This window comes from Ictidomys tridecemlineatus, chromosome 6 (assembly GCF_052094955.1).
Source record: "Ictidomys tridecemlineatus isolate mIctTri1 chromosome 6, mIctTri1.hap1, whole genome shotgun sequence".
Lineage (NCBI taxonomy): Eukaryota > Metazoa > Chordata > Mammalia > Rodentia > Sciuridae > Ictidomys > Ictidomys tridecemlineatus.
The window spans coordinates 47,712,427-47,736,676 of record NC_135482.1 but is presented as its reverse complement, the minus strand read 5'-3'; the positions used below and the strand labels follow the sequence as shown (position 1 = coordinate 47,736,676).

The 24,250-nt window shown below is 32.8% G+C and overlaps 1 protein-coding gene across 2 annotated transcripts in view; it reads left to right on the top strand.

Moving 5' to 3' along the window:
• The window catches only part of Cand1 (cullin associated and neddylation dissociated 1), a 38,429-nt gene extending 14,546 nt beyond the window's left edge, over nucleotides 1-23,883 (top strand). The window contains exons 1-14 of one of the 2 annotated variants that reach the window (XM_078053189.1): nucleotides 2,250-2,265; nucleotides 4,300-4,454; nucleotides 6,001-6,124; nucleotides 7,552-7,808; nucleotides 7,891-7,996; nucleotides 8,992-9,137; nucleotides 12,276-12,568; nucleotides 13,943-14,084; nucleotides 14,431-15,924; nucleotides 16,518-16,613; nucleotides 19,163-19,332; nucleotides 19,420-19,584; nucleotides 21,384-21,491; nucleotides 22,350-23,883. In XM_078053189.1, coding sequence (XP_077909315.1) covers nucleotides 4,370-4,454; nucleotides 6,001-6,124; nucleotides 7,552-7,808; nucleotides 7,891-7,996; nucleotides 8,992-9,137; nucleotides 12,276-12,568; nucleotides 13,943-14,084; nucleotides 14,431-15,924; nucleotides 16,518-16,613; nucleotides 19,163-19,332; nucleotides 19,420-19,584; nucleotides 21,384-21,491; nucleotides 22,350-22,574 — 3,411 coding nt within the window. In that variant the 5' untranslated portion in view covers nucleotides 2,250-2,265; nucleotides 4,300-4,369 and the 3' untranslated portion in view covers nucleotides 22,575-23,883. Of the gene's footprint in view, nucleotides 1-2,249; nucleotides 2,266-4,299; nucleotides 4,455-6,000; nucleotides 6,125-7,551; nucleotides 7,809-7,890; nucleotides 7,997-8,991; nucleotides 9,138-12,275; nucleotides 12,569-13,942; nucleotides 14,085-14,430; nucleotides 15,925-16,517; nucleotides 16,614-19,162; nucleotides 19,333-19,419; nucleotides 19,585-21,383; nucleotides 21,492-22,349 lie in introns of those variants that run through there. The other variant, XM_078053188.1, reaches the window with a different exon arrangement.
• Nucleotides 23,884-24,250: the final 367 nt, after the last annotated feature.

Below are 24,250 nucleotides of genomic sequence, written 5' to 3'. Positions count from 1 at the left end.
TAAAGTTTATGGGGTGGGGCGGGCCTGTATACATAAAAGTTGAAAAAACTGAAAAAGTAAAACTATTTCTGGTGGTATAGTGGTAGTATTTAGCCATGTGAAACAAAAAAAAAATCATACTATTATGTCTATAATCAAAGCAGTTAGGTACTGGGGCATTCATAGACCAATGAAGCAAGTTATAAGGGCGTTATAAGGGCGGCATCACAGGGGGAAAGATGGAACACTTCCCCCCAAACTGGAAAACCATTTGAAAAGATGAAATTGTACTTTTATATAGCATCTCAAAATTCAAGTTTACATCGTTCAGATTTTGTTCACAATAAATTGGCTTCGCCTGTTATAAAACATACAGTGGAATATAGTATGTGCTGCTTTATGTCTTGCATTTTTTTCTCTCCTAACATCTGTGAAATTTGTTCATGTTATGTGTATTAATAGTTTATGCTTTTTTAAAAATCATTAGTAGTTCACTGATGTTATAATTTGCTTATTCATTTGGTTCCTTTCCATGGTTTGGCTATTGTGAATAAATGAACATTCTTGAAACAGTCCTTATTCGGTCATGTATCTTTTAATTTCATATTGATTGGTGCCTAGGAGTGATATTGCTATTATCTATTTAGGTCTTTGAGAAGAGTTATTTCCCAAAGTATATGTTCCATTTTCTTAAGATTAACCAAATGTGCCATATTCTCACTATTTTTAGTTGGGTTGGTCTTTAGTTTTAGCCATTCTAGTAGATGTTTAACTGTGGTCTTAACTTACGTTTCTCTCATAACTAATGATGTTAAAACCTGTTTCATATGTTTCATTATTGGCCATTTGTTTTCTGTGGATACTTTGATATTGAGTTTGTCCTTTCATTTATTAAATTGTAGGATTTCTTCATGTATACTGGACACAGGTTCTTTGGCACATACTTTTTGTAAATACTTTATCCCAATTTGCTGAGTTTAAGTTGGTTTGTTTTTTGTGGTACTAGGAGTTTATCCCAAAGCTCATGTGCTAGACATTGACTCTACCACTGGCCTATATCCCCAATCCTTAATTTTCTTTTCTGGTTATTGTTTTCTGTTTCCTCAGAAATCTTTGTTTACTTTGGGTTACTAAAACTTTCTCCTGATAATCCTTATAGGTTTAGCTTGTGTTTTTAGTTCTGTGATCTATTGTGAATAATTTTTGCAGAAAATTAGGTTCACTTTTTTTTTCATGTGGATATCTAGTTGTTGTAGCACTACTTATTGAAAAGACCTTCTTTTCTTACTGAATTACCTTTGCATTTTTGACAACAAATCAGTTGAGTATAAAAGTGTCTGTGTTTGTAGACTTTCTTCTGTTCCATTGATCTGTTTGTCTGTTCTTATACCAGTTTTTTTTTTCTTTTAACATTTATTAAGATTTGTGTTATAGTGCACCTACCATATGGTAGATCTTGGTGAATATTTCCTATTCACTTAAAAAGAGAGTATATTCTTTAGTTGTGTTTGTTAAAGTGTTTTATAAATGTCAGCTCAGGATAGTTGATGGTGCTTTAGATTTATATCTTGTCTGACTTTTTTGTTTGGGTAATCTTGATTACTAAGAGGGATTTTTAAGTTTCCAACTATAATTGTTGATTTATCATTTTTCTTTGTAATATCAGTTTTCCTTTCGTTTTAAAATTGTATTATTTAAAGACAAAATTATTGGCATTTGTTTAAACAGGAAAACTATTCAGGATTGTTGTGACAGGCGTTAGGATTATTGCAAAAGCAGACATGGAAATTCTATATTCTTTTAATCCCAAACATGAAAGAAAGTTCCAAAAAATATAAAAGCAGTACTGTTTCCAGTACTTTTTCTGATTTTTGAGAATGTAATTACTTTTCTTAAAAATGATACTATTCCTCAGATATTTGTCTTAACTGTGAATACAAGGATCAGTGGAGATTTATAGCCAGCAAGCAAAATGAAGGAACTAGGAGACGTAAAATTACATGAGACACACCAGGGTGAGCCAATTCTTATTACCACTGAGCTGTACAGACCCAGCAAGTACAGAGCAAAGGTCAAGGTCTAATTGAAAAGTGGTCTCAGAGGAACCTAACTAAAATTTGGTGACTGTGAACACATTTATCATAATTGTTGTCTTCTTGATATTTGAGTCTTTGAGTATGTTTTTATTGTAGACAACAGGTAATTGGATGTGGCTTTTTTTCTTTTATTCAGTTTTATAATTTCTGCTGTTCGGTGGAGTGTTTAGTTGATTCACTGACATTTATTGTAAGTATTGATACGGCTGGATTTTGGCATGTCATTTACTTTAGTTTTCTAGTTTTGTTATTATTTTCCCCCTACTTTCTTTTGGGGTAATCAAATACTTAACGCAGCACTTCCTGAAGTTTGGTCTAGAAGGGCCCTGGTATAGCCCTTGACCCTGAAAGGGTCAGACTGTCATGAATAATACTGAGGACTTATTTTTCCTTTTGATTCCATTTTCTCATAGCGCACAGCATTAATTTTCTAGAGGCCACATGACATGCAATCGCACAACAAACAGTGCAAAAGCAGATATGGAAATTCTATATTCTTTTAATCCCAAACATGAAAGAAAGTTGCAAAAATGTAAAAGCAGTATGGTTTTGGTAATATTTTTTAATTTTTGAGATTATAATTTTCTTAAAATGTTACTATTCCTAATATGTAAATAGTTTTATTTAATTTTAATATGGTAAGCATTGACAGATACACCCACTTAAAGATAATTTCTTTAGGGTCTTAAGTGATTTTTAGAGTGGGTCCTAGACTCAAAAAGTTGGGAATTCCTGTTATATGTTTTGTTTTGATTCTTCTGTTGTCTTTTAAGATGTGTCTCTTTATAGACTCTAGGGATTACAATTCATGCCTTAAATTTATCAGTCTATTTAGTTAATATTGTGCCACTTGATATAGTTTAATTCCTCCCCGAAATAATAGCAGTTCATTTACTTTCCTCCTGTTGTGTGTGCTCCTGCTTTTTAAATACATTGATAAGTATGTGTATGTGTGTGTTTCTATAATACAGCATTCTTTATGGCTTGAGGGGCAAAATACAGTCCTTTAAGTGTAGTTTATCATGTGTGTACACATAACACCATTTCTGGTGGCTATAGTTATTCTTTTCTGTTGACCCAAATTACCATCTTGTTTAATTTTCTTTTAGCTTAAAGATTTTCCTTTGCTAATTAATTATTAATACTACAGGCCTGATGGTGATGCATTCTTTCAATTTTTGTTTGTGTGAAATTGTCTTTGTTTCTATTTTTGAAGAAAATTCCACCAGATTTGAAATTCTAGGTAGACTTTTTCTCTTGTTTTTTGAGTTGTTTTCTGCCATTCAAATAGTTGTTTTCTAAAAGATAGTTTTGGAAATTTTGCAATTGTTATCTGCAGAAAGGTTAGCTTAGCAAAGCTATTCTGCTTATTCCTGGAAGCTACAAATCTTTAAATTAATTTTTGGAATCCTTTTTATCTTTATTTTCAGTTTTCATAGTTACACCTTAGTTTTTTTTTATATATACATATATATCTGCCCTGTTTTTATTATCACTGCCATCAATTTAGATTGGGCTGTTCTTGGAGTTCTCCAAACAACTTGTTTTTCTTCTTTTCTCTTAATTTCCCAAATTGCAGTGCCTTCTACTTCTCTAGTCAAACAATCAGAAGTTATTTCTTGATACATACTATGTGTTAAAGTCTATGGGAAGGTAATAAACAAAGGACTTTCCTCCATAAAGAAGTGGTTCAACCTTTGGATGTAATGCAAACCTTTATTAACAGTATAAGATACTATCAGGAAAAAACTATATGCAAAGTGCTTTGGGAGCAGACTAGTATTACTAAAATTTCAGTTGTTGCAACCAGTCAGAATAAAAGGAACTTTGATATATAAATTAAGGATACTCAAGGACACTCAGAATTCTTTTGGCTCATGAGGTGGAGTATGGTGATAGTATGATAGTATAAGTAAAAATTGTAAGAGTGATACATGTGATAACTGCTATAGTAGGTAAATCTTCCTGCTAGTAACAGACTCCTAGTTACATTATAAATAAAGTTTTGTGTTTTTTTTTAATATTCGAAGTGGTAAGAGTGGGGAATGAAAGTCATCTTTAGTTGGGGAAAAAATTGGAAACCAACTACAAGGAGTTTATCAGTCGAGTTTCTTTTATATCCTCATTTGTATACTATTTATGAATCAGGCATAATGTATACTTAGTTGACAGTTGCTAGCCAGACAAGTTAATTTTAAGGGAATTTTTCTTCTTTATATTTCAGCCTTGGACCTTTAGTGAGTAAAGTGAAAGAATACCAAGTAGAGACAATTGTAGATACCCTCTGCACTAACATGCTTTCTGATAAAGAACAACTTCGGGATATTTCAAGTATTGGCCTTAAAACAGTAATTGGAGAACTTCCTCCTGCTTCCAGTGGTAAGCAAGAACATTTTTTTCTTATTTAATGGAAGTATTTTCCCCTGTCTTTAATCCCTGGTTTCTTTTATCCTTTCCTGGTCAGAGAGGGAGAGAGATCATAAGAGATCTTTATAGGTATTCCTTTAAACAATTAAGAAAAATCAAAGCCTGAAGCCTTGTTTTTCTTAAAACTAAATTTAACTTTAAATAATTATGATTTAATTTAAATATATCAGATGAATTTTTATATGTTTGAGCAAAATTTTATATTGAATGTGCCAAAACTGCTGAGTGGAGTTGTGCTAGCCTATATGTTGAGGGGAAATATAAATAATATTTTGAGTTCTGATTACTATTCTATTTCCAATATTAATTTTTCTTTGCATCAGAATTTTGTATGTAAAATTTAGCAGTTAAGACATGGCTGTGAACCTGTTCCAGTCACTAGTAACTTTAAACTTTTTATTACTTGGTAATATAAAAATTTTGAATTATAACTAATGAATTTGTTAATAAATAAGCTTTGACCTCTAATGAAGTGTCTATGTAAGTTTTAGAATTGATCTTGACTTGTAAACTCATTAAAATTAGCAATCTACTAGTTATTATCTCATCTGCAAATGGGGTAAAATATTATCTCCCTGATTCATGGGAAGATTTAATTGATAATAATGTTACCTAGGTATGATGTTTTTACTCATTTGCTTAGTAAATACTTAATAATTCACTATTCTAGCCATCATGCTAAATGCTGCTTATGTATTTCACCCTAATCTAAACATTAACCACCCAAAGAGATCTTAAGATTCTCCTAGTTTGTAAATGGAGGAATTGAAATTCAGAGAGATTAGGTTAATTCATCCAGTTTTGATGTCCTAGTCCAGTAAAGATTCAATTTCATTATATTTTGATTCCAAATTGATACTTTTTCCACTATATCATACTAATGTAACTTTATCTTTATTAAGAAGTTCATTTCATTCAAATATTCCACCAGCTCTGACTACTCTATACAACTCAACATTATTTAAAATTGTATTGGCTGTGTTGGTATTTCCTTTATTTTACTTTATTTTTAACCATTTAGATTCTTTCGCAGTTACTTATGTTTTTTTCTCTCATTTTCAGTGGCAACATGAACTACTTTCAATAGTAATAACCTTGATATATGTATGAGTATAGAATAACATTTCTCCTTTATAATGAAACTATACAATCTGTGCTAAAAAGGACCTTTATTAGAGACTACATAGCTATCAGGTTTTCTTTTAAAGAATCTATTAAGTATTGGAGTTCAGAATGTTTTTTAATTCACTGAAATTTAAAATGCTAGGTTACTAAAAAAGAGGACTTAAGTAGAGAAGACTATTGTTATTGCCTTCATTTATGTCTAATAAGTTATTTTATAGAAAAACAGCCCATTTTGAAACATGCTTTTCTGGTGTGGAGCTTTTGAGTGTCTTCATCAAGTTTAGAGTTGTCAAATATTTGATTTCCTCAATGAATATAAGATGGAATTCAACATCTTTGTCTTGAAATTATCATTGGTTTATTATTTATTCAGGTTCTGCATTAGCTGCTAATGTATGTAAAAAGATTACTGGACGTCTTACCAGTGCAATAGCAAAACAGGAAGATGTCTCTGTTCAGCTAGAAGCCTTGGATATTATGGCTGATATGTTAAGCAGGTAAATGTGCCCATTATTTGCATTACTTGTTTTACAGATATTATGTTCATTTATTAAAAATTCCTTTTGGTAAATGTAAAAAAGGTATCCAAAATTATTCATGTTTAAAGTGTCTTACAAATGTATATGGTTGGGGGTAGGGGGACACATAAGCTAATTATGTAAGCATAATTATAAGCATAGTATAGTTCTGAAAATTAATAAAGTTTGTATTTTAAGTTTTTTCAGCACAGTTGTTTTTCCTTTTTTTTTAAACTATTATATTCTTATGTATATTGATTTACTTAGATAGGAAGTACAAGTGGAAGTTACAAATTTTCCAGTTAAATAAATGCTGGTAATCTTTAGTAATCATTGTTTGAATTGCATGGTTTGTGGGGAGAAAGGAACTTGACTTTTTAGTCATTTGTTGCTTTTCTACTTTCTCTTAGGAGAAAGTAAGTTAAATGGTCTGAAGTTATTTAATCCCTGGTTCTTGTTTATTTTTTGTGGCTAACTCAGTTCAATTTTAAAATAATCTTGTGCCTTCATATGGAAGGGTATGTGTGTATATGTAAATATATAGTGAGGTGCTATCATTCTAGCACATGAAGAGCTTATAGTTTACTATAGGAAATGAGAACACAGATGGCTATAAGGCAGAGTGGGACTGAAGACTGGTAAGAATGCATTTGAATTGAAGTGCTGGGTAGCACTTTTAATAGATGAATGTGCCTGTATTGTAGGTATAGAATATTTCCATGTAAGTGGTGTTTTCTAGGATATAGAAGGAATAGAAAAGTAGTAGGAAATCATTTTGATAGATTGGAATCATGTTGAGGTGGGTAGAGATTTTGTACTTAATTTGATAAGCATTTTCAATCCAGTCAGGCTTTCTGTCCTGTGTGTGTTTTGATCACTGGCACTGTCCTGGCACATAATGGGTATTTGAGTACTATTAACTCATTGAACTTTACATGTACATATGAGATTATTTTAAAAGAGCATTTGGAACCATGAGAATCTCTGAAATTTTTGGTATTTTGATTTATAGAGAAAAGAAGGCAAGGAAGAGAGAGGAATGAGGTGAGACGGAATATAGAAGTATTGTGAATCACCCCAGAAACTATGATTAATAGATAAAATCAATTAAAGATCATGGAAGGAAAAAAGTGACAAGAACATTGAGTTATTGCCTAGCCAGTTCATTAGATAGCTTCTAATGGAGAATGTAAATCTAGATTCCAGGAGTTCTAGTACTAGTTCTATATTTTTTGTTTCAATGGTAAAAATAGTGACAATTCAGTTTTCCCTTCATTCTGAATTTGGGTTTGTTTCATCTAAATTTGTACCCTATTGCATATTTATGTTGAGTTCAGAGGACAGATATTTTAGTGTGCTCTGACATCTTGAATTCATTCATTTTTTTCTTTCTTTTTTATTTTAAGGCAAGGAGGACTTCTTGTTAATTTCCATCCTTCAATTCTGACCTGTCTACTCCCTCAGTTGACCAGCCCCAGACTTGCAGTGAGGAAAAGAACCATTATTGCTCTTGGCCATCTGGTTATGAGCTGTGGAAATATAGTTTTTGTAGATCTTATTGAACATCTGTTGTCAGAGTTGTCCAAAAATGATTCCATGTCAACAACAAGAACCTACATACAATGTATTGCTGCTATTAGTAGGCAAGCTGGCCATAGGATAGGTAAGAAATGTTTTAAAGCTGTCTTTAATTTAAAAAAAAAAAAAAAAAAGCATGTTTTTAAGAAAAGGTATGTTTTTCTTAGGTGAATATCTTGAAAAGATAATTCCTTTGGTGGTAAAATTTTGTAATGTAGATGATGATGAATTGAGAGAATACTGCATTCAAGCTTTTGAATCATTTGTGAGAAGGTAAGTTATTTAGTTTTTTTTTTTTTTTTTTCCTTAAGAATAGAATAATAGGTCTGGAGCTCAGTGGTAGAGCACTTGCCTGGCATGTGTGAGGCACTGGGTTCAATTCTCAGCAACACATAGAAATAAATAAAATAAAGGTCTATTAACAACTAAAAAATATTTTTAAAAAAGAATAGAATAATTAAAATCTAGAGTAGGTTGTATAAGGAAAAACAGTGCTCAAAATTTCAGCTGTATTTTAAATAGTTCTTTAATAACTGATAGCCAATATTTGAAGATAATGTTATTTTTGTTATCAAATGTGATTATCACATTTACTTTGAAATTGTTTCCATCTCATTATTAGGAATTTATTTTTTAAATGTAGGAAAAGCATTTATAATTATTTCTGCCTCTGTAGAGGGGAAGAGATATAATATATGAAGATATAGCTGCTTTGAGAGATCAATAAGATAAATTAATTATTTGATCAGTGACTTTCAAATCTTTTCAACAGTTTTTGTTTAGATCCCTCATATCTATTTTGCTAAGAACAGTGATACTCATTTTGAAAATTTTGATTCTAATATTTTTTAAAAGCTTAATAAGAATTTTTGCAAATATCTACTCGAAGGCAATACTAACCTAGTAACAGATTTTTCCTTTGGCTAATATAGCATAGTGTCTTGGTCTCACTGGACTTAGTCTTCCAGTTATTCCTTGCCATTCAGGTTCTTGAGAAATCACTTTATAATGATATCTGATTTTTAAAATTGGAAATTTTCTGATTTTCTGTATGAAGAGGAGGATTCTTCATAAAATTAATTAAATAAATATAATTTAAAAGAAATCTTTTAAAATATGAAGACCCTGGAAGAAAAAGTTCAAGTCCAATTGGTGTTAAATAGTCTGGGAAACACTTTTATATGTTATTGATGGTAATAAAGTAAAATGTGGCAGACACTGAATCAAGGAGAAGAGTTGCTTAAAGCAGGTTTTGTTTTTATCTTCAGATGTCCTAAGGAAGTATATCCTCATGTTTCTACTATTATAAACATTTGTCTTAAATATCTTACCTATGATCCAAATTACAATTATGATGATGAAGATGAAGATGAAAATGCTATGGATGCTGATGGTGGTGATGACGATGATCAAGGTATTTCAGATTGGATGGAAGAAAATTTAAATTTTGTGAAAGATCGGTATTATAGATGGAGGTGATTCTTACTGCAAATTATACTACAGTTTTGTTCTTTAGTTTTCACAGTTTCTACAAAATGTTTTTGTCAGAGCATAAATCAGTGTTGTTTTTTGTTTTTTTGTTTTTTTAATTTTTGAATCTGCTAGGTATGGTGATGCAAGCCAATAAAACCAGCTACTTAGGCTGAGGCAGAAGTATCACAAGTTCAAGGCCAGTCTGGGAGACTTAATAAGACCTTATCCCAAAATAAAAATTAGAAAAAGAACTGGGCAAGTAGCTCAATGACTGAGTACTTGTCTAGCATGGGCGATGACCTGGGTAGGGTAACGTTTAAAGACATATTAGACTTTCATGAATGACCTAAACATTTCTAAAGTTTCTAAAATTGATGTTACACTGTGATTTGTGGTATTTACTCTGGAAAGGAATGGCACTTAAAGGACATAGGGTTGCTCATGTTTAGTTGTTTCTTTTTGTATTGGAAGAACTTAAGAGATATTTTATGAGTAAATCATAGAGATATTTTAATGGGTAAATATTTTTTAATAATACTTTTTATTTAGTTTGATTCTTTGAATTTATGTAATAAACTTTCCTATAAAGTTTGTAATTTAACCTATCTTTAAAAAAACAACTAAAAATACCTCCCTTAACTTCTCTAGCAGGTACTCCTTGTTTTCTCTCTACAGCAGAACTCTTTAAATTATGTTTTTCTTTTCCTTTCTTCACTTTCCATCTTGAACCCTGTCCTTCAGTGATGTATAATATTGCAAAGGCTGGACTGACTCTGCCTGTTAATTTTAGCAGTATTTTTTTATTTAGCTTTTAGGATACCAAACTTGGCTGGGTTTGGTCGTATTGTTGTGGCACTCCTTTTCCAGGACACAGTCCTTATACTTATTTATTGGACTCTTAATTTTCTTCTGGACTTCATGAAGTCTCCTGACTTTATTAGTATGGTTACAACCCATATCTTATCTTTGCTCCAGATCTTTTCTTTAGAGTCCATATATGACTGTTTAATTGATATCACTGGCCAAATATCTGAAATATCTTCTCTCTACCTTTTGTTCATCCATCTTCAAACTTGTTCTTTCTTTGGTCTTTTTTTTTTTTTTCTCAGAATGGCGCCTCCATTCCTCTAGTTTCTCAGGACTAAAATCTTAGTCATACCTGATTCCTTTCTCTCATATCCCTCCCATCTTGGAGCTTTCCCCTCCTTTGGCATACTTCTATTTCCCTTCTCAGCATTTTAATTTTGTTTATCACAGTTTCTGACACATTGTATGATTATCTTCCACCTACTTGCTGTCTGCAGGGAGACTAGAAATTTTAACCTCTTTATTAACTGCCTATGTCAGTGCCTAGAACAGTGCCTAGTACATAGTAGGTAATACATGTGTTATATTAATGAAGGGAAATCTTAGCTTACGGTGTGATGTGAATATCATTTGAATGAAGCAGTAGCAGTGTATGCTCCAAGTTTTGAATGTTGGTGTTTAGCATGCTAAATAACAGAACAATGTATGCTCCAGGTTTTGAGTGTTGGTGTTTAGCATGCTACTTTATAAGTTTATATGAATTATAAGTAACACCTCCTGTCTTTCATCCATGGTGTTATAATGATTCATTAAGTAAACATAATTTCAGTGATTAGGACATTTGTTAATTTTTTTACATAAAATTGTTTTTAATAAACCTTATATTTCTATGATGCAATTCACATTGTATGTTGAAATTGGAGAAAATTTGATTTATTTATGTTGAAATTGGAGAAAATTCTATTTATTTATTTTCTTTTAAGTCAGTAGTCTTTTCTAGCTGTTCCTTTTAAATTTTATTTAAGTAGGTATGGGAGACTGAATCAAATGTCTTGTGTTTAGCAGTATTTTGTTGAATTATCTATAATGACCAAAAATGAATGAAATTAAGTAAACTATTTGGAGATTTGAAATTTTTATTATATATCATAGAGTCTTCTAAAATCTACTTGGCTATACTTGACTGTCACTAAGCTAATTGGGTTATAAGGCGGTAGAGAGAGATTACCCCTTACCCTCAATGTTCATATACTAAGGGATCATTTAAGAGCTATAGTCTTATCTAAGAATAACAAAACCATTGATAAATAATTTTAGACTGACATGAGAATTGCTTTTTTTTGTATTTGCTTTCTTTCTTGGTACAGTGCCTTTCACAAAGGCTCTACCACTGACCTGCACCCTCAGCCCATAACAATTGTAGTTTTTAATTTTTTTTGTAGTGCTTGGGATTGAACCCAGGGCCTCAAGAACTCTAGGCAAGTGCTGTGCCACTGAGCTGCATCCCTAGTCCAAAACCATTGATGTTTTTGTTGCCTTTCTGACTTTGTTACTCAACTGATTGAACCAATAGTGTTAGGAAGGGAATATTTTTTTTTTTTAAGATTTCACATACACTCACATATACACACTTTTTTTTTTTTTTAAATAGTATTGGAGATTGATCACCCCTGCCCCTACCCCAGGGTGCTCTCTCTACCACTGAGCTAGATCCCTAGCCTTTTTTAAAAACTTTTTGAATTTTGAGACAGTGTGTCTCTTACTTGCCCAGCCTGGCCTTGAACTTGAGATCCTCCTGCCTTAAGTCTCTGTGAATTGATAGGATAACAGGAGTACAGCACTGTTCCTTGGCAAATAAGTGAGATATAATGATTATGCTTGCAGTGTTTGTGGTTTAACATTAGGAATTTGGAGAAGTTGATAATCTGTTAAGTGGGCAGTGTTTTCTTTTTATCATGAAAAATGTACAGTGTCTTTTCACAAAATTTTGAAAGGTAGTGTATGCATATTTGTCCTAATAGCACATCAACCAGTTTAGTGAAAAGCTTTGTCATAAAGAAGTTCATTTATATGCAAATTTATACAAGTAACAAGTTCTGTATCTGTTTTTAGTTCTAGTTTTAGTTCTAGTTCTTTTTAAACTATGCTTGCTGTATATGTTAATGAAAAGTTAGATTAACTGTTTTTGATTAAAAATTACCAATTTGCTTTTTCTAAAATGAGATATTTTTCTTACCATTAATATCTTGTTCACATTAAAACTTCCCTTTAGGTAGTGATGATGAATACAGTGATGATGATGACATGAGTTGGAAAGTGAGGCGTGCAGCTGCCAAATGCTTGGATGCCGTAGTTAGCACAAGGCATGAAATGCTTCCAGAATTTTACAAGACTGTCTCTCCTGCACTGATATCCAGATTTAAAGAGCGTGAAGAGAATGTAAAGGCAGATGTTTTTCATGCATACCTTTCTCTTTTGAAGCAAACTCGTCCTGTACAAAGTTGGCTATGTGACCCTGATGCAATGGAACAGGGAGAAACACCTTTAACAATGCTTCAGAGTCAGGTTGGTTTAAAAAAGTATGCCTTAGAAATTCATGATAGTAAATATGCTTCCAGTGTGTGTGTGTGTGTGTGTGTGTGTGTGTGTGTGTGTGTGTGTGTGTGTGTAAATGTGAATTCTGAAATATCTTTGGAGAAACAAAGTTCTAAGATAAATGTTTGTGTATCAGTAAATGTTCATATTTACTTATAAATCATTTATTCTAATCAAAGTGTTTCTCATTTTACTTGACAAGTGATATTAAGATTCATTAAAGTAATCTTTATATTTGATATTAATGGAGAATTCTTAGAGCTGTCAGATCATATAGCCATCTGTTTTATCTGTTTTATTTAACCTCTGTCTTCTCATTATAATAAAGGTTTACATAAAAGTATTTGGCTCATGTAGTGAGAGATGAAATGATCTGTATAGTTTCAGTGTAGTGCATATTACTTAGTGCTTGACATATGTCAACTCTTAGTATAATAACATACACATTTTTTACTTGAGGACTTTTTTTCTAAAACATTACATCTTTATAGCTCCCATTTATTGACTAGTATATAGTGAGCATTTTCTTACATGTAATCTCTATAGTAGCTCTATGGAGTATATAAATACTATGTCTTTTTTATTATAAAAGAGATGTTTTAAGTCATTAAATCAGAGAAGGGGATAATACATATCATATCTGTTCAGTTATGATATGTAGCTGTTTAGTATTGTTGAGAGGTTGTTTTTGTTCTTAATCTCTTTTTTAGTTATTGAGGGATTTTAGAAGCTCTGTCTATAGCCTAAATCAAGCTCATCTATAAGAATTGTTGATGGAGACCATATTTAAGTTTTACTAACAAACATTAGAAAGTTTAGACCAGATGTCTACAAATTGTACCCCGGCTGCTTATAGCTACTTTTGAAGTGAGATTGTTTTCCTGGTGACAGGAAACTGAAAGCAAAAAAAACCCTATTTGATGGTTACTTTTCCATAATGTTACTTGTTTTCTTTGTTACTTATCTGTTGTCTTTCTATTTATAAATTAAATTGCTAAATTTTTAGTTGAAAATTATTATTTACCATTTGTTGAATTTTTATTAGTCATGTGCATTTTATAATTAAAAATCAAGGAAAATTATTTTGTTGCTCTGTAGGAAGCTAAGTGATATCTTTTTAGTTTCTTATTAGCTGCAAGCAAATAGTTATAAGAGTTATAGTACATGCAAAAAACTTGGTTTAGATCTAATAATCTTTATTTGCAAGAGCACTAGGAGCTGATTTAGGAATGTAACAAAAAAGAAATAAATTCTTACCTTTTTCTTCATTATCCATAAATTATATTAAATATACTGAGTAAATACCAATGGATGAACTAACTAATGAGTATGTGAAAATTACAGGTTCCCAACATTGTTAAAGCTCTGCATAAACAGATGAAAGAAAAAAGTGTGAAGACCCGACAATGTTGTTTTAACATGTTAACTGAACTGGTAAATGTATTACCTGGGGCCCTAACACAACACATTCCTGTACTTGTACCAGGTATGAAAGAAATAGTATCTTTTGGGGGCTTGTTATGGACTTCTTATTTTAAGACTCAGATAACTTTAAATAATTATTTCTCTTAAGAGGGAATTTTATGAAAATTTAATTTACATATAGAATTTTTTCATCTAAGCATCTTAAACATGTGAAGTTAGAAATTTGCAAATAAAAAGTTTAAAATTTTACTGTGTTTAAAATTTGGCTGTTACAGATTGTGGGTTTTTTTTACTTTTGAGACAATATAATGAAAATAGGAACTTTAGCAGTATTTTAGCGGTTGATTTTTAATATTTCTTTCTTGAAACAGCATAGAAATGATTCGATTTTTTTGTTGGCTTTTTAGGAATTATTTTCTCACTGAATGATAAATCAAGCTCATCGAATCTGAAGATTGATGCTTTGTCATGCCTATATGTAATTCTCTGTAACCACTCTCCTCAAGTCTTCCATCCTCATGTTCAGGCTTTGGTCCCTCCAGTTGTGGCTTGTGTTGGAGACCCATTTTACAAGATTACATCTGAAGCACTTCTTGTTACTCAACAGCTTGTTAAAGTAATCCGTCCTTTAGATCAGCCTTCCTCGTTTGATGCAACTCCTTACATCAAAGATCTATTTACCTGTACCATTAAGAGGTTAAAAGCAGCTGACATTGATCAGGAAGTCAAGGAAAGGGCTATTTCCTGTATGGGACAAATTATTTGCAACCTTGGAGACAATTTGGGTTCCGACTTGCCTAATACCCTTCAGATTTTCTTGGAGAGACTCAAGAATGAAATTACCCGGTTAACTACAGTGAAGGCATTAACACTGATTGCTGGGTCACCTTTGAAGATAGATTTGAGACCTGTCCTGGGAGAAGGGGTTCCTATTCTTGCTTCATTTCTCAGGAAGAACCAGAGAGCTTTGAAACTGGGGACCCTTTCTGCCCTAGATATTCTGATTAAAAACTACAGTGACAGCCTGACAGCTGCCATGATTGATGCAGTTCTAGATGAGCTCCCACCTCTTATCAGTGAAAGTGATATGCATGTTTCACAGATGGCTATCAGTTTTCTTACTACCCTGGCAAAAGTTTATCCCTCCTCCCTCTCAAAGATAAGTGGATCTATTCTCAATGAACTCATTGGACTTGTGAGATCACCCTTGTTGCAGGGGGGAGCTCTTAGTGCCATGCTAGACTTTTTCCAAGCTCTGGTTGTCACTGGAACAAATAATTTAGGATATATGGATTTGTTGCGTATGCTGACTGGTCCAGTTTACTCTCAGAGCACAGCTCTGACTCATAAGCAGTCTTATTATTCCATTGCCAAATGTGTAGCTGCCCTTACTCGAGCATGCCCTAAGGAGGGACCAGCTGTAGTAGGTCAGTTTATTCAAGATGTCAAGAACTCAAGGTCTACAGATTCCATTCGTCTCTTAGCTCTCCTTTCTCTTGGAGAAGTTGGGCATCATATTGACTTAAGTGGGCAGTTGGAACTAAAATCTGTAATATTAGAAGCTTTCTCATCTCCTAGTGAAGAAGTGAAATCAGCTGCATCCTATGCATTAGGCAGCATTAGTGTGGGCAACCTTCCTGAATATTTGCCGTTTGTTTTACAAGAAATAACTAGTCAGCCCAAAAGGCAGTATCTTCTGCTTCATTCCTTGAAAGAAATTATTAGCTCTGCATCAGTGGTGGGCCTTAAACCATATGTTGAAAATATCTGGGCCTTATTATTAAAGCACTGTGAGTGTGCAGAGGAAGGTACCAGAAATGTTGTTGCTGAATGTCTAGGAAAACTCACTCTAATTGATCCTGAAACTCTCCTTCCACGGCTTAAAGGGTATTTGATATCAGGTGAGTATTTTCTTATCTAAGATAGATTTTCTTGTCTAAAATAAATAAATAAATTTTTTGACATTGAAAGCTAGCTAATGAGGAAGTTGAACCAGATTCTCTTATATGTAAAAGTTAATGCATGCACATGTACTGCCTTGTGTTACAATGTGGAGCTATATTGATGAAATTTTGTTGTTTACAAGGATAGAGTATAATTAAGTACTAATGCTTAATAAGTTTGATCTAGTTCTTCATGCTAACTACATTTTAATGTCACATGTGGAAGATTGCTCCAGAATTAATCTAAAGGGCTTGCTAGTGCTAATTATGTTGAAATTGGTGAAAGTATTTAATTCAGTTGAAAGATCTTAGATTTCAGATTTACCATTGTCAGTGCCATTGAAATAAGTAGAAAATAGTAATGGCTATTCATTCTTAAAATAGATTTCTTTTTTTAATAAAATTTTGAAATATGTATAAGCTACTTGTGGATTTAACCATTTCCCTTTTGTGAGGGCTAGATCCTCCATTGTTTCTTCCTTTGGTCACCTTCTTGAAATGATGTCCATGGGTTTCATGGACCAATAGACTTGCAATTTATTTTTAACTAGGCTCATCATATGCCCGAAGTTCAGTGGTTACAGCTGTGAAGTTTACTATTTCTGATCATCCTCAACCTATCGATCCACTATTAAAGAACTGCATAGGTAAGTGGGGGAAAAAAAGATAAATATAGTGTGTTAACTGTTTGGGTGAAAGAGCTATATTGTCAAGTTTCTTAATTTCAATAACTATAAACATTTCTGAGGAAGTTTTTGTTTTGAATAGAAATTAAAATGCCTTTTAGGTAATTATTTTATTAAAAAGATTATTGATGTCTGAGCTTCATGGCACATGCCTGTAATACTAGCAGCCTGGGAGGCTGAGGCAGGAAGATTGTGAGTTCAAAGCCAGCCTCAGCAAAAGCAAGGAACTAGCAACTCAGTGAGATCCTGTTTATCTAAATAAAATGCAAAGAAGAGCTGGGAATGTGGCTCAGTGGTTGAGTGCCTCTGAGTTCAATGCCTGGTAAGCTCCCTTTGCTCCCCACCCCAAAAGATTATTTATTATGTATGATCTTATAGCTTTATAAAATTATATTTGTTTATACTTATTACTGAAAGAATGAGCAAGGCTTATCGTCTTCGGAGCAAATGCCCGTTTATTGAGGAACAGCTCTGCGTATAGAGCCAGGGGTGGTTTGACAGTTGGCTTTTTGATTGGAGGGTAAGGATCAGGTGAGCCAGCAGGGCTAGTCTGAGTGGTGGGTAGGATCAGGTGAGCCAGCAGGGCTCACCATTGGATGGCTCTTCTTGGGGGACAGGGAAGTTAGTCTTTGGAGCCTGGGGGGGCGAGAGGCGGGGCGGGCTCCCACCCAACAAAATATATTTTGCAAATATATTAAATTAGTTGATAATACAAGCATGTCTTTAAAATCAACTACATACTTGATAATCACATTTTTGGGATAATCTAAGATTAATAAATTTTGGACCAGTTAGAACGTTAACTGAATGAATCTCATTTGAACTGGTAGGGCCCCAATCTTTGATTATTTTGTGGGGGGGGGCGGGGATTGGAGGGTTACAAACAATAAATAAACTCCCAGAAACAAACAATAAATAACCTCTCAGAAGAGGTTAGAGGTGATACTCAAGAATATCTAGAGGCATTATATTGTACATTGTTAGTATAGTTATTTAGTCAGGTGGTTTTCTAGTTGAATTAACTATTTAATTCAGTATTTGAGTATTTGAACATCAAAACCACCTAGGAATCTTTTTAAATTTCAAATTGAAATTTCTAGACCAAGGAATCGGGACCACAGGTCTACTCTGCAATAACATTTCATTCATGATAAACAGCAGTATTTTAGGTGCTTTGCTAAAAGGAAATACATGCTCTCTTATAATTATTCCTCTAATAGTTTAATAATTAGGTAAACAAAGGGGTGGGAAGGATTAATCTGTTACATTTAAATTATTATTTGGGGGGAGGGGTTACCAGGGATTGAACTCAGGGGCACTCAATCACTGAGCCAACATCCCTAGCCCTACTTTGATTTTTATTTAGAGACAGAATCTCACTGAGCTGCTAAAAGCACCTCACCATTGCAGAGGCTGGCTTTGAACTTGCAATTCTCCTGTCTCAGCCTCCTAAGCCGCTGGGATTACAGGCATGTGCCACCATGCTGTCTTCTAAACTTTTTTTTTTTTTTTTGTAATAAGTGCTGAAACTTTTCTGGATGTTACCATTGAGTTTACCAATGTACAGTGTCTGAAATCTCCCCTTATTTTATCAAATTGCTATTTTTCAAATTGATGCTCAAGATTTTTATTACCTTGTCTTCATTTTCTTGTTTATTTTTAAAAATTGCTGATATAGACTTGGGATCATATAATATTGAATCACTGCTACTTATGCATACCTTGTATGTATCAATACTGTGTTCAAACAGTATGCATAATGATTTATTCTGTTTAGTAGCCCTAAACGTATAATTCTCATTTTATTGATTGAGAAACCTGAGGCTTTGAGAAATTATTTGAGTCACCATTTCTGTAACTTCAAAGATTTTTGCATTATAAATTTCTCCCCACATTGGGAAAAACAAGCAGACTTCAGTCTAATTTCAAGTATCTAGAGGCTATGTTTGGTGTTTGTTACTTGTTAAATTTTAGTTTACTCTTTTTATAGTCTTACAGATTCACGTATTTCTCAGTGAAGATAGAAAAAAAAATACAGGTTTTGGAGACCAGTTTCTCTGACACTTGATTGCTTGTATACCTGTTAACAATAGTTCATCTTTCTTCAGCAGTAGATCTGTCCTCGCCTTATTTTGAACTTTGTTTAAAAATTTTTGGGAAACTATAAGGAAAACCTTGCAACTTAGTCTTTTTGGCTACAGACTTATCACTTTCTGTGTAGGCCACCTCTGGGGAATTTCATGAACTGTCCTTCCATACACTCTGCAGTATATATAGATAGTGGGTTATCACTTGAAAATGTACTCAGCTTTAGAAATGATGATTTTCCTGCTGCTAAAATAAACTTTTATGGTTCACTTAGTATTTTATCAAGTTCTGTTCTTTGACCTTCAGTGAAGAAAATAACAGTGATACCAACTATAATAAGCAATTCAATTTGAAAAAAATATTATGCATATTTTATTTTACGCTTACTATAGCTGTATGTTGCTTTTCTCATAATTTTTCAGGTGACTTCCTAAAAACTTTAGAAGACCCAGATTTGAATGTAAGAAGAGTAGCCTTGGTCACATTCAACTCAGCAGCACATAACAAACCATCATTAATAAGGGATCTTTTGGATACTGTTCTTCCACATCTGTACAATGAAACAAAAGTTAGAAAGGAGCTTATAAGGGAGGTAAGTTAGTTAGAGTACATTGTTTATCTGAGCTTGTCTTTTATTTCTTAAGTATCATATCTACAAATTCTTTTTTTGTTTTAACAGGTAGAAATGGGTCCATTTAAACACACAGTTGATGATGGTTTGGATATTAGAAAGGCGGCTTTTGAGTGTATGTATACACTTCTAGACAGTTGTCTTGATAGACTAGATATCTTTGAATTTCTAAATCATGTTGAAGATGGTTTGAAGGACCATTATGATATTAAGGTAAGATGTTTGATTGTTTTATAGAATGTTTTAGAGGAAGACTGCAGCACTTGGTGCTCTTGTAATTTGTTAACACCTATAAGTTAAAAAAAAAAAAGGGTTGTCTATTAAAGTCTTAGTAAGCATCTTATAAACTGTAATATGCAAAAGTAGTAGTAATGACCAGCCATGGTGATGCATGCCTGTAATCCCAGCAGCCTGGGAGGCTAGAGCAGGAGGATTGGGAGATTAAAACCAGCCTAGGCAATTTAGCAAGCCCTAAGTAATTTAGCAAGACCCTGTCTCTAAATTAAATATAATAAAAGGGGTGGAGATGTGGCTCAATGGTTAAGCACCACTGAGTTCACTCCCTGGTTCAAAAAAGAAAATAATAGTAGTAAGTTAGTGTAAGAAAAGTTAATATAAAAGAAAAGTCCAAAACTCATTTTATTAAAAGATGAAGTGGAAATGGACACAAAGTTTTTAAGAAATTCTGTGCCAGCTTGCTTAGTGACTAGTCCCTTACCTAGATCTTTTCCAGAAAGTCCAGTTAGCTTTTGCTATTCAAAGTATAAATCTCTGACTTTTTTGACCTGTCTCGATGTTGGACTATAGTTGTTACCCATGAGAGGGTTTCCTAGTTTCTTCATATTGTCTTGGTCTGTCTTTGAGGCTGATCTGAATGATAACTATTTTTGTTTACCTGAATGAGGGCTTTTTTTTTTTTCAGTATAATATACCATGTTTAATATCAGAACTTTTATTAAGAGGACAACATGCAATAATATTTTTTAGAAATACAAAGCAATCTGTAGAAGAGCCTAGAAATGACTCATTACTTCTTAAGTTTAGAACTTGAATTTTGTTTATAACTGTTTTTTATTTTCTTGTTTGTTCATCTCCATTGTAAATACAAACAGTAAACGACAGTTTTGAGGGAAAAAAATGTATTATATCCTTTTCCTCAACTCTTCCGTTAGGGCCTTTCCTGGCAGAGCAAAAGTGGTAACTGATCAGTATTGAGCTATTCTACCAGAACTTTTATTTGTTGCTATATATGGTAGTGACCTGATCCTCCCAGATTTCAGTAAAGAGAGCTCCCCCAAAAAGTAACAGGATATATTGTTTAATTCTATAAATTTATAGCCCAAGAGAAAAAAATTAGGGGTTGTTTAGTTTTATATGAATTAATCTGGATAACAGTTGAGTTAACCTCTCTCCCTAGAAAAAAATCTGCTAAGGTAGTGGAAACTTACTATAAAGCTTTTGTCCAGGTTAGTAATATTCTAGTTTAGTGAATTTCAATTCTGGTGCACATGGGCTTTTTAAAAAATACTAAATCTGAGGCTGAGGTAGAAGGATCACAAATTCAAAGTCATCCTCATTGAGGCCCTAAGCAACTTAGTGAGACCCTGTTTCATAATAAAAAGGGCTGGGGATGTGGCTTAGTGGTTCAGTGCCCCTGGGTTCAATCCCTGGTACCAAAAAAAAAAAAACATTGAATCTGCAACCCCTCTGGGGATAAGGCTGAGGAATGGGTATGTTACAGAACTTTCCCAAGTGATTATAATGTGCAGCCAAGATAGAAAACCAGTTTTCTAGTTTTGTATTTTAGGACCACATGACAGTTGTTCTCCCTAGCACTTAACTCAGATAAGGTTTGAAATAAATCTTTGTGATTCAGAATGACATATTACATTAAAATGAAGCTCTATTTTACATGTGAGTCATTTTTCCTTTTAAGAAATTTATCAGAATTTGGGATTTTGTCCTTAGAAAAAATATCAGTTGTAAATTTTGTCATTTTTTATTCCTAATAGATGCTAACATTTTTAATGTTGGTGAGACTTTCTACCCTTTGTCCAAGTGCGGTACTACAGAGGTTGGACCGACTTGTTGAGCCATTACGTGCCACATGTACAACTAAGGTAATCCTTAATAGACATCAACCTAGACTATCCTGGGTGTAGGATTTATGGAGTGTGGAGAAAGGGCCAGGATCTGTTTACCATGTAAGATTAAAATGTTAAAATTTTGTGACTATGTAATTATTTTTTGCTTTATAAGTCTTTTCATTTAAAAATAAAAAGTTTAGGGAAACAAAAAACATGTTTCTTTTTCTTGTGTAACTTTGAATTTAGGATTGGTAGCTTTTTCTGAGGTTTCCAAATTTAATTATTCTAACTTCATATATAGCAGTTGATCTAAAGATAACCTATTGTTTTATGAACTGTAGCACTGTTAAATGTTATTTTTATTGCTATAATAATATGATATATATTTTAAAGTACCCATGTAGAATAAGATGTGATAAGGTCATATTCAGTTCTGGTTAGGGAGGGAAACATAGGAGACTTCATATGAGGGTGATGATATTTGAAATTAACCTTGGAAAATGATTTTTTAGACCAAGAAGGTTAAACAAGGTTTTTAAATATCAAGTAATTACATGAATAAAGGCATGGAGATGTTATTATATGGCATTTGAAGAATCATGAATAATAGGATAGCTAAAGGCCAAAGTAGGATTTGCTTAGCAGATGATATTCCCCAAGTTTCACTTTTTGTTTCAATCATGTGGGTCTGGATTTTCTGTGTAAATTCCTAAGAAAAAAAGACAGCTTCTGCTTTGAAAGAAGTGTAATTCTGGCTATACTTAAAATATAAAGTGCCCTTTGGACCTCTGATAGTAATTTTGCTTATTTACCAGGAATTCCTGTGTGCTTAATTTTGTTCATGTAAGCTGTCTTTTACAGCATGTAATTTAAATTTACTTCCCATTACAGGTAAAGGCAAACTCAGTAAAGCAGGAGTTTGAAAAACAAGATGAATTAAAGCGATCTGCCATGAGAGCAGTAGCAGCACTGCTAACCATTCCAGAAGCAGAGAAGAGTCCACTGATGAGTGAATTCCAGTCACAGATCAGTTCTAACCCTGAGCTGGCAGCCATCTTTGAAAGTATCCAAAAAGATTCATCATCCACTAATTTGGAATCAATGGACACTAGTTAAATGCTTGTTCAATACTGGGACCATTACATTTGACCATATAATGCACTGAATTGACAAGTTAATCATAAGACATGGAAACAGAAGTGTCTAAAAGCTTCAAAATGTTCCACTTTTTTTTCCTTCATGGAGACAGTTTGTTCAGCTTTCTTCCATTGTTGTTTTGTAGCATTTATTTGAGAAATGTGTATTTCCATAATCCAGAGGTTGTGAAACCACTAATGTTTTAGTGGTTAGAAGCAACATTTAAAATGGAAACTAAAAGTTAGGACTTACAGAGTGTGGAGATAGGGTCCAGTATCTATTTACCCTGTAATGTTTAGGATTAAAATGTTAAAATTTTGTGACCATGAATTTCTTTGTTTTATAAATTTTTCTCATTTAAAAATCAATTCTGCAAGACAAAAAAAAAACATGTTTCTTTTTCTTGTATAATTTTTTGTTTCAGCAACACAAATGATTTTTAGCTGGCAGACAAGAATATCCACATAAAATTTGTTACATTTCAGAGGATTTGGCAGTTTTGAAAGGATAATAAGGTATCATTTTTAAGTATGAGGATTAACAATATCCCTGTTGCACACACTAATTTTGCATGAGCAAGTATACAAATATGTATTGTCTGTAAAGAAGCATGTGCAGATTATTCATAATACAAAAGTTAAAATAAGTATTACTAGTGCAATTTTCAGATATTTATTTTTGCACAGAAAACATATCTGGAGAGAGAGGAGTAAATTTTGAAACTTTGGTTTTCTTAATGCCAGTGTGAATTTGCAAATGTTTTCAGCAAATCAAGTCACAGGAACAATTTGCCACTTTTTTTCTATTATAGATTTTCTTACACATTTAAAATTTGAATATTTAAGTACTCAGTTTTCTTCAGTTACCCATTTGTGTGCGTGTGTTTCCACCTACAACTTCTTAAAGCTAGATCTTTCTTTCATTACTGTTGAAAGTCTGCATTCCTCAGCGGAGGATACAAATACTGTGTATGCTTTTGAATTTTATTTTTAGGAAAATTCTGAAGCCAGCTATCACAGGTTTGTTAACTAATCTTTTAGTTGAGTTAGATTTTTCCCCATCTCTTATAGAGCTAATTTACATATTGTGTTTGGTAAGTGTTGACTCCTTTTTCTCATTAAGGAATCTGTGCTGGGGGAACAAAGCTTTTGCATTATAGTTGAAATTTTTTTTAACATATCCTTCAGTGAGCTCATTTCACACTGTAGCCTCTATTCAAATTTGTGGTGCTCCTGTAACAGTAAGAACTAACTTCTGAAATAAAAGACATCTCCTAATGCTGTGCAAACATAGTTTACATGTGTTGAAGGAGGCAGTTGTTGAATGACCAATTTCAAGCTGTCTGATATTTGAAAACTGCACATTTTATTTTTGAAACTGTGAATTAGAAATACTTTACTTGCTGTATTACTTCCTGCTTTAACAACCAATAATGCAGTGGTTTTAATTGATAACATACTGTGGTTATTAGATTAAGAGCTTGATTTTTGAATGTTCCAGTGATAACACAGAAGACGTTGCTACTAGTGAGAATTTTGATTAGTACATTGACTTAAAGTTGGTTGCATTTCAAAATATGGCAGGTGAAAATCTTATACCAGAATTTGCATAAAATTGTAATAGAAATTTATTTTGAGATGTAGTATATTATGTCC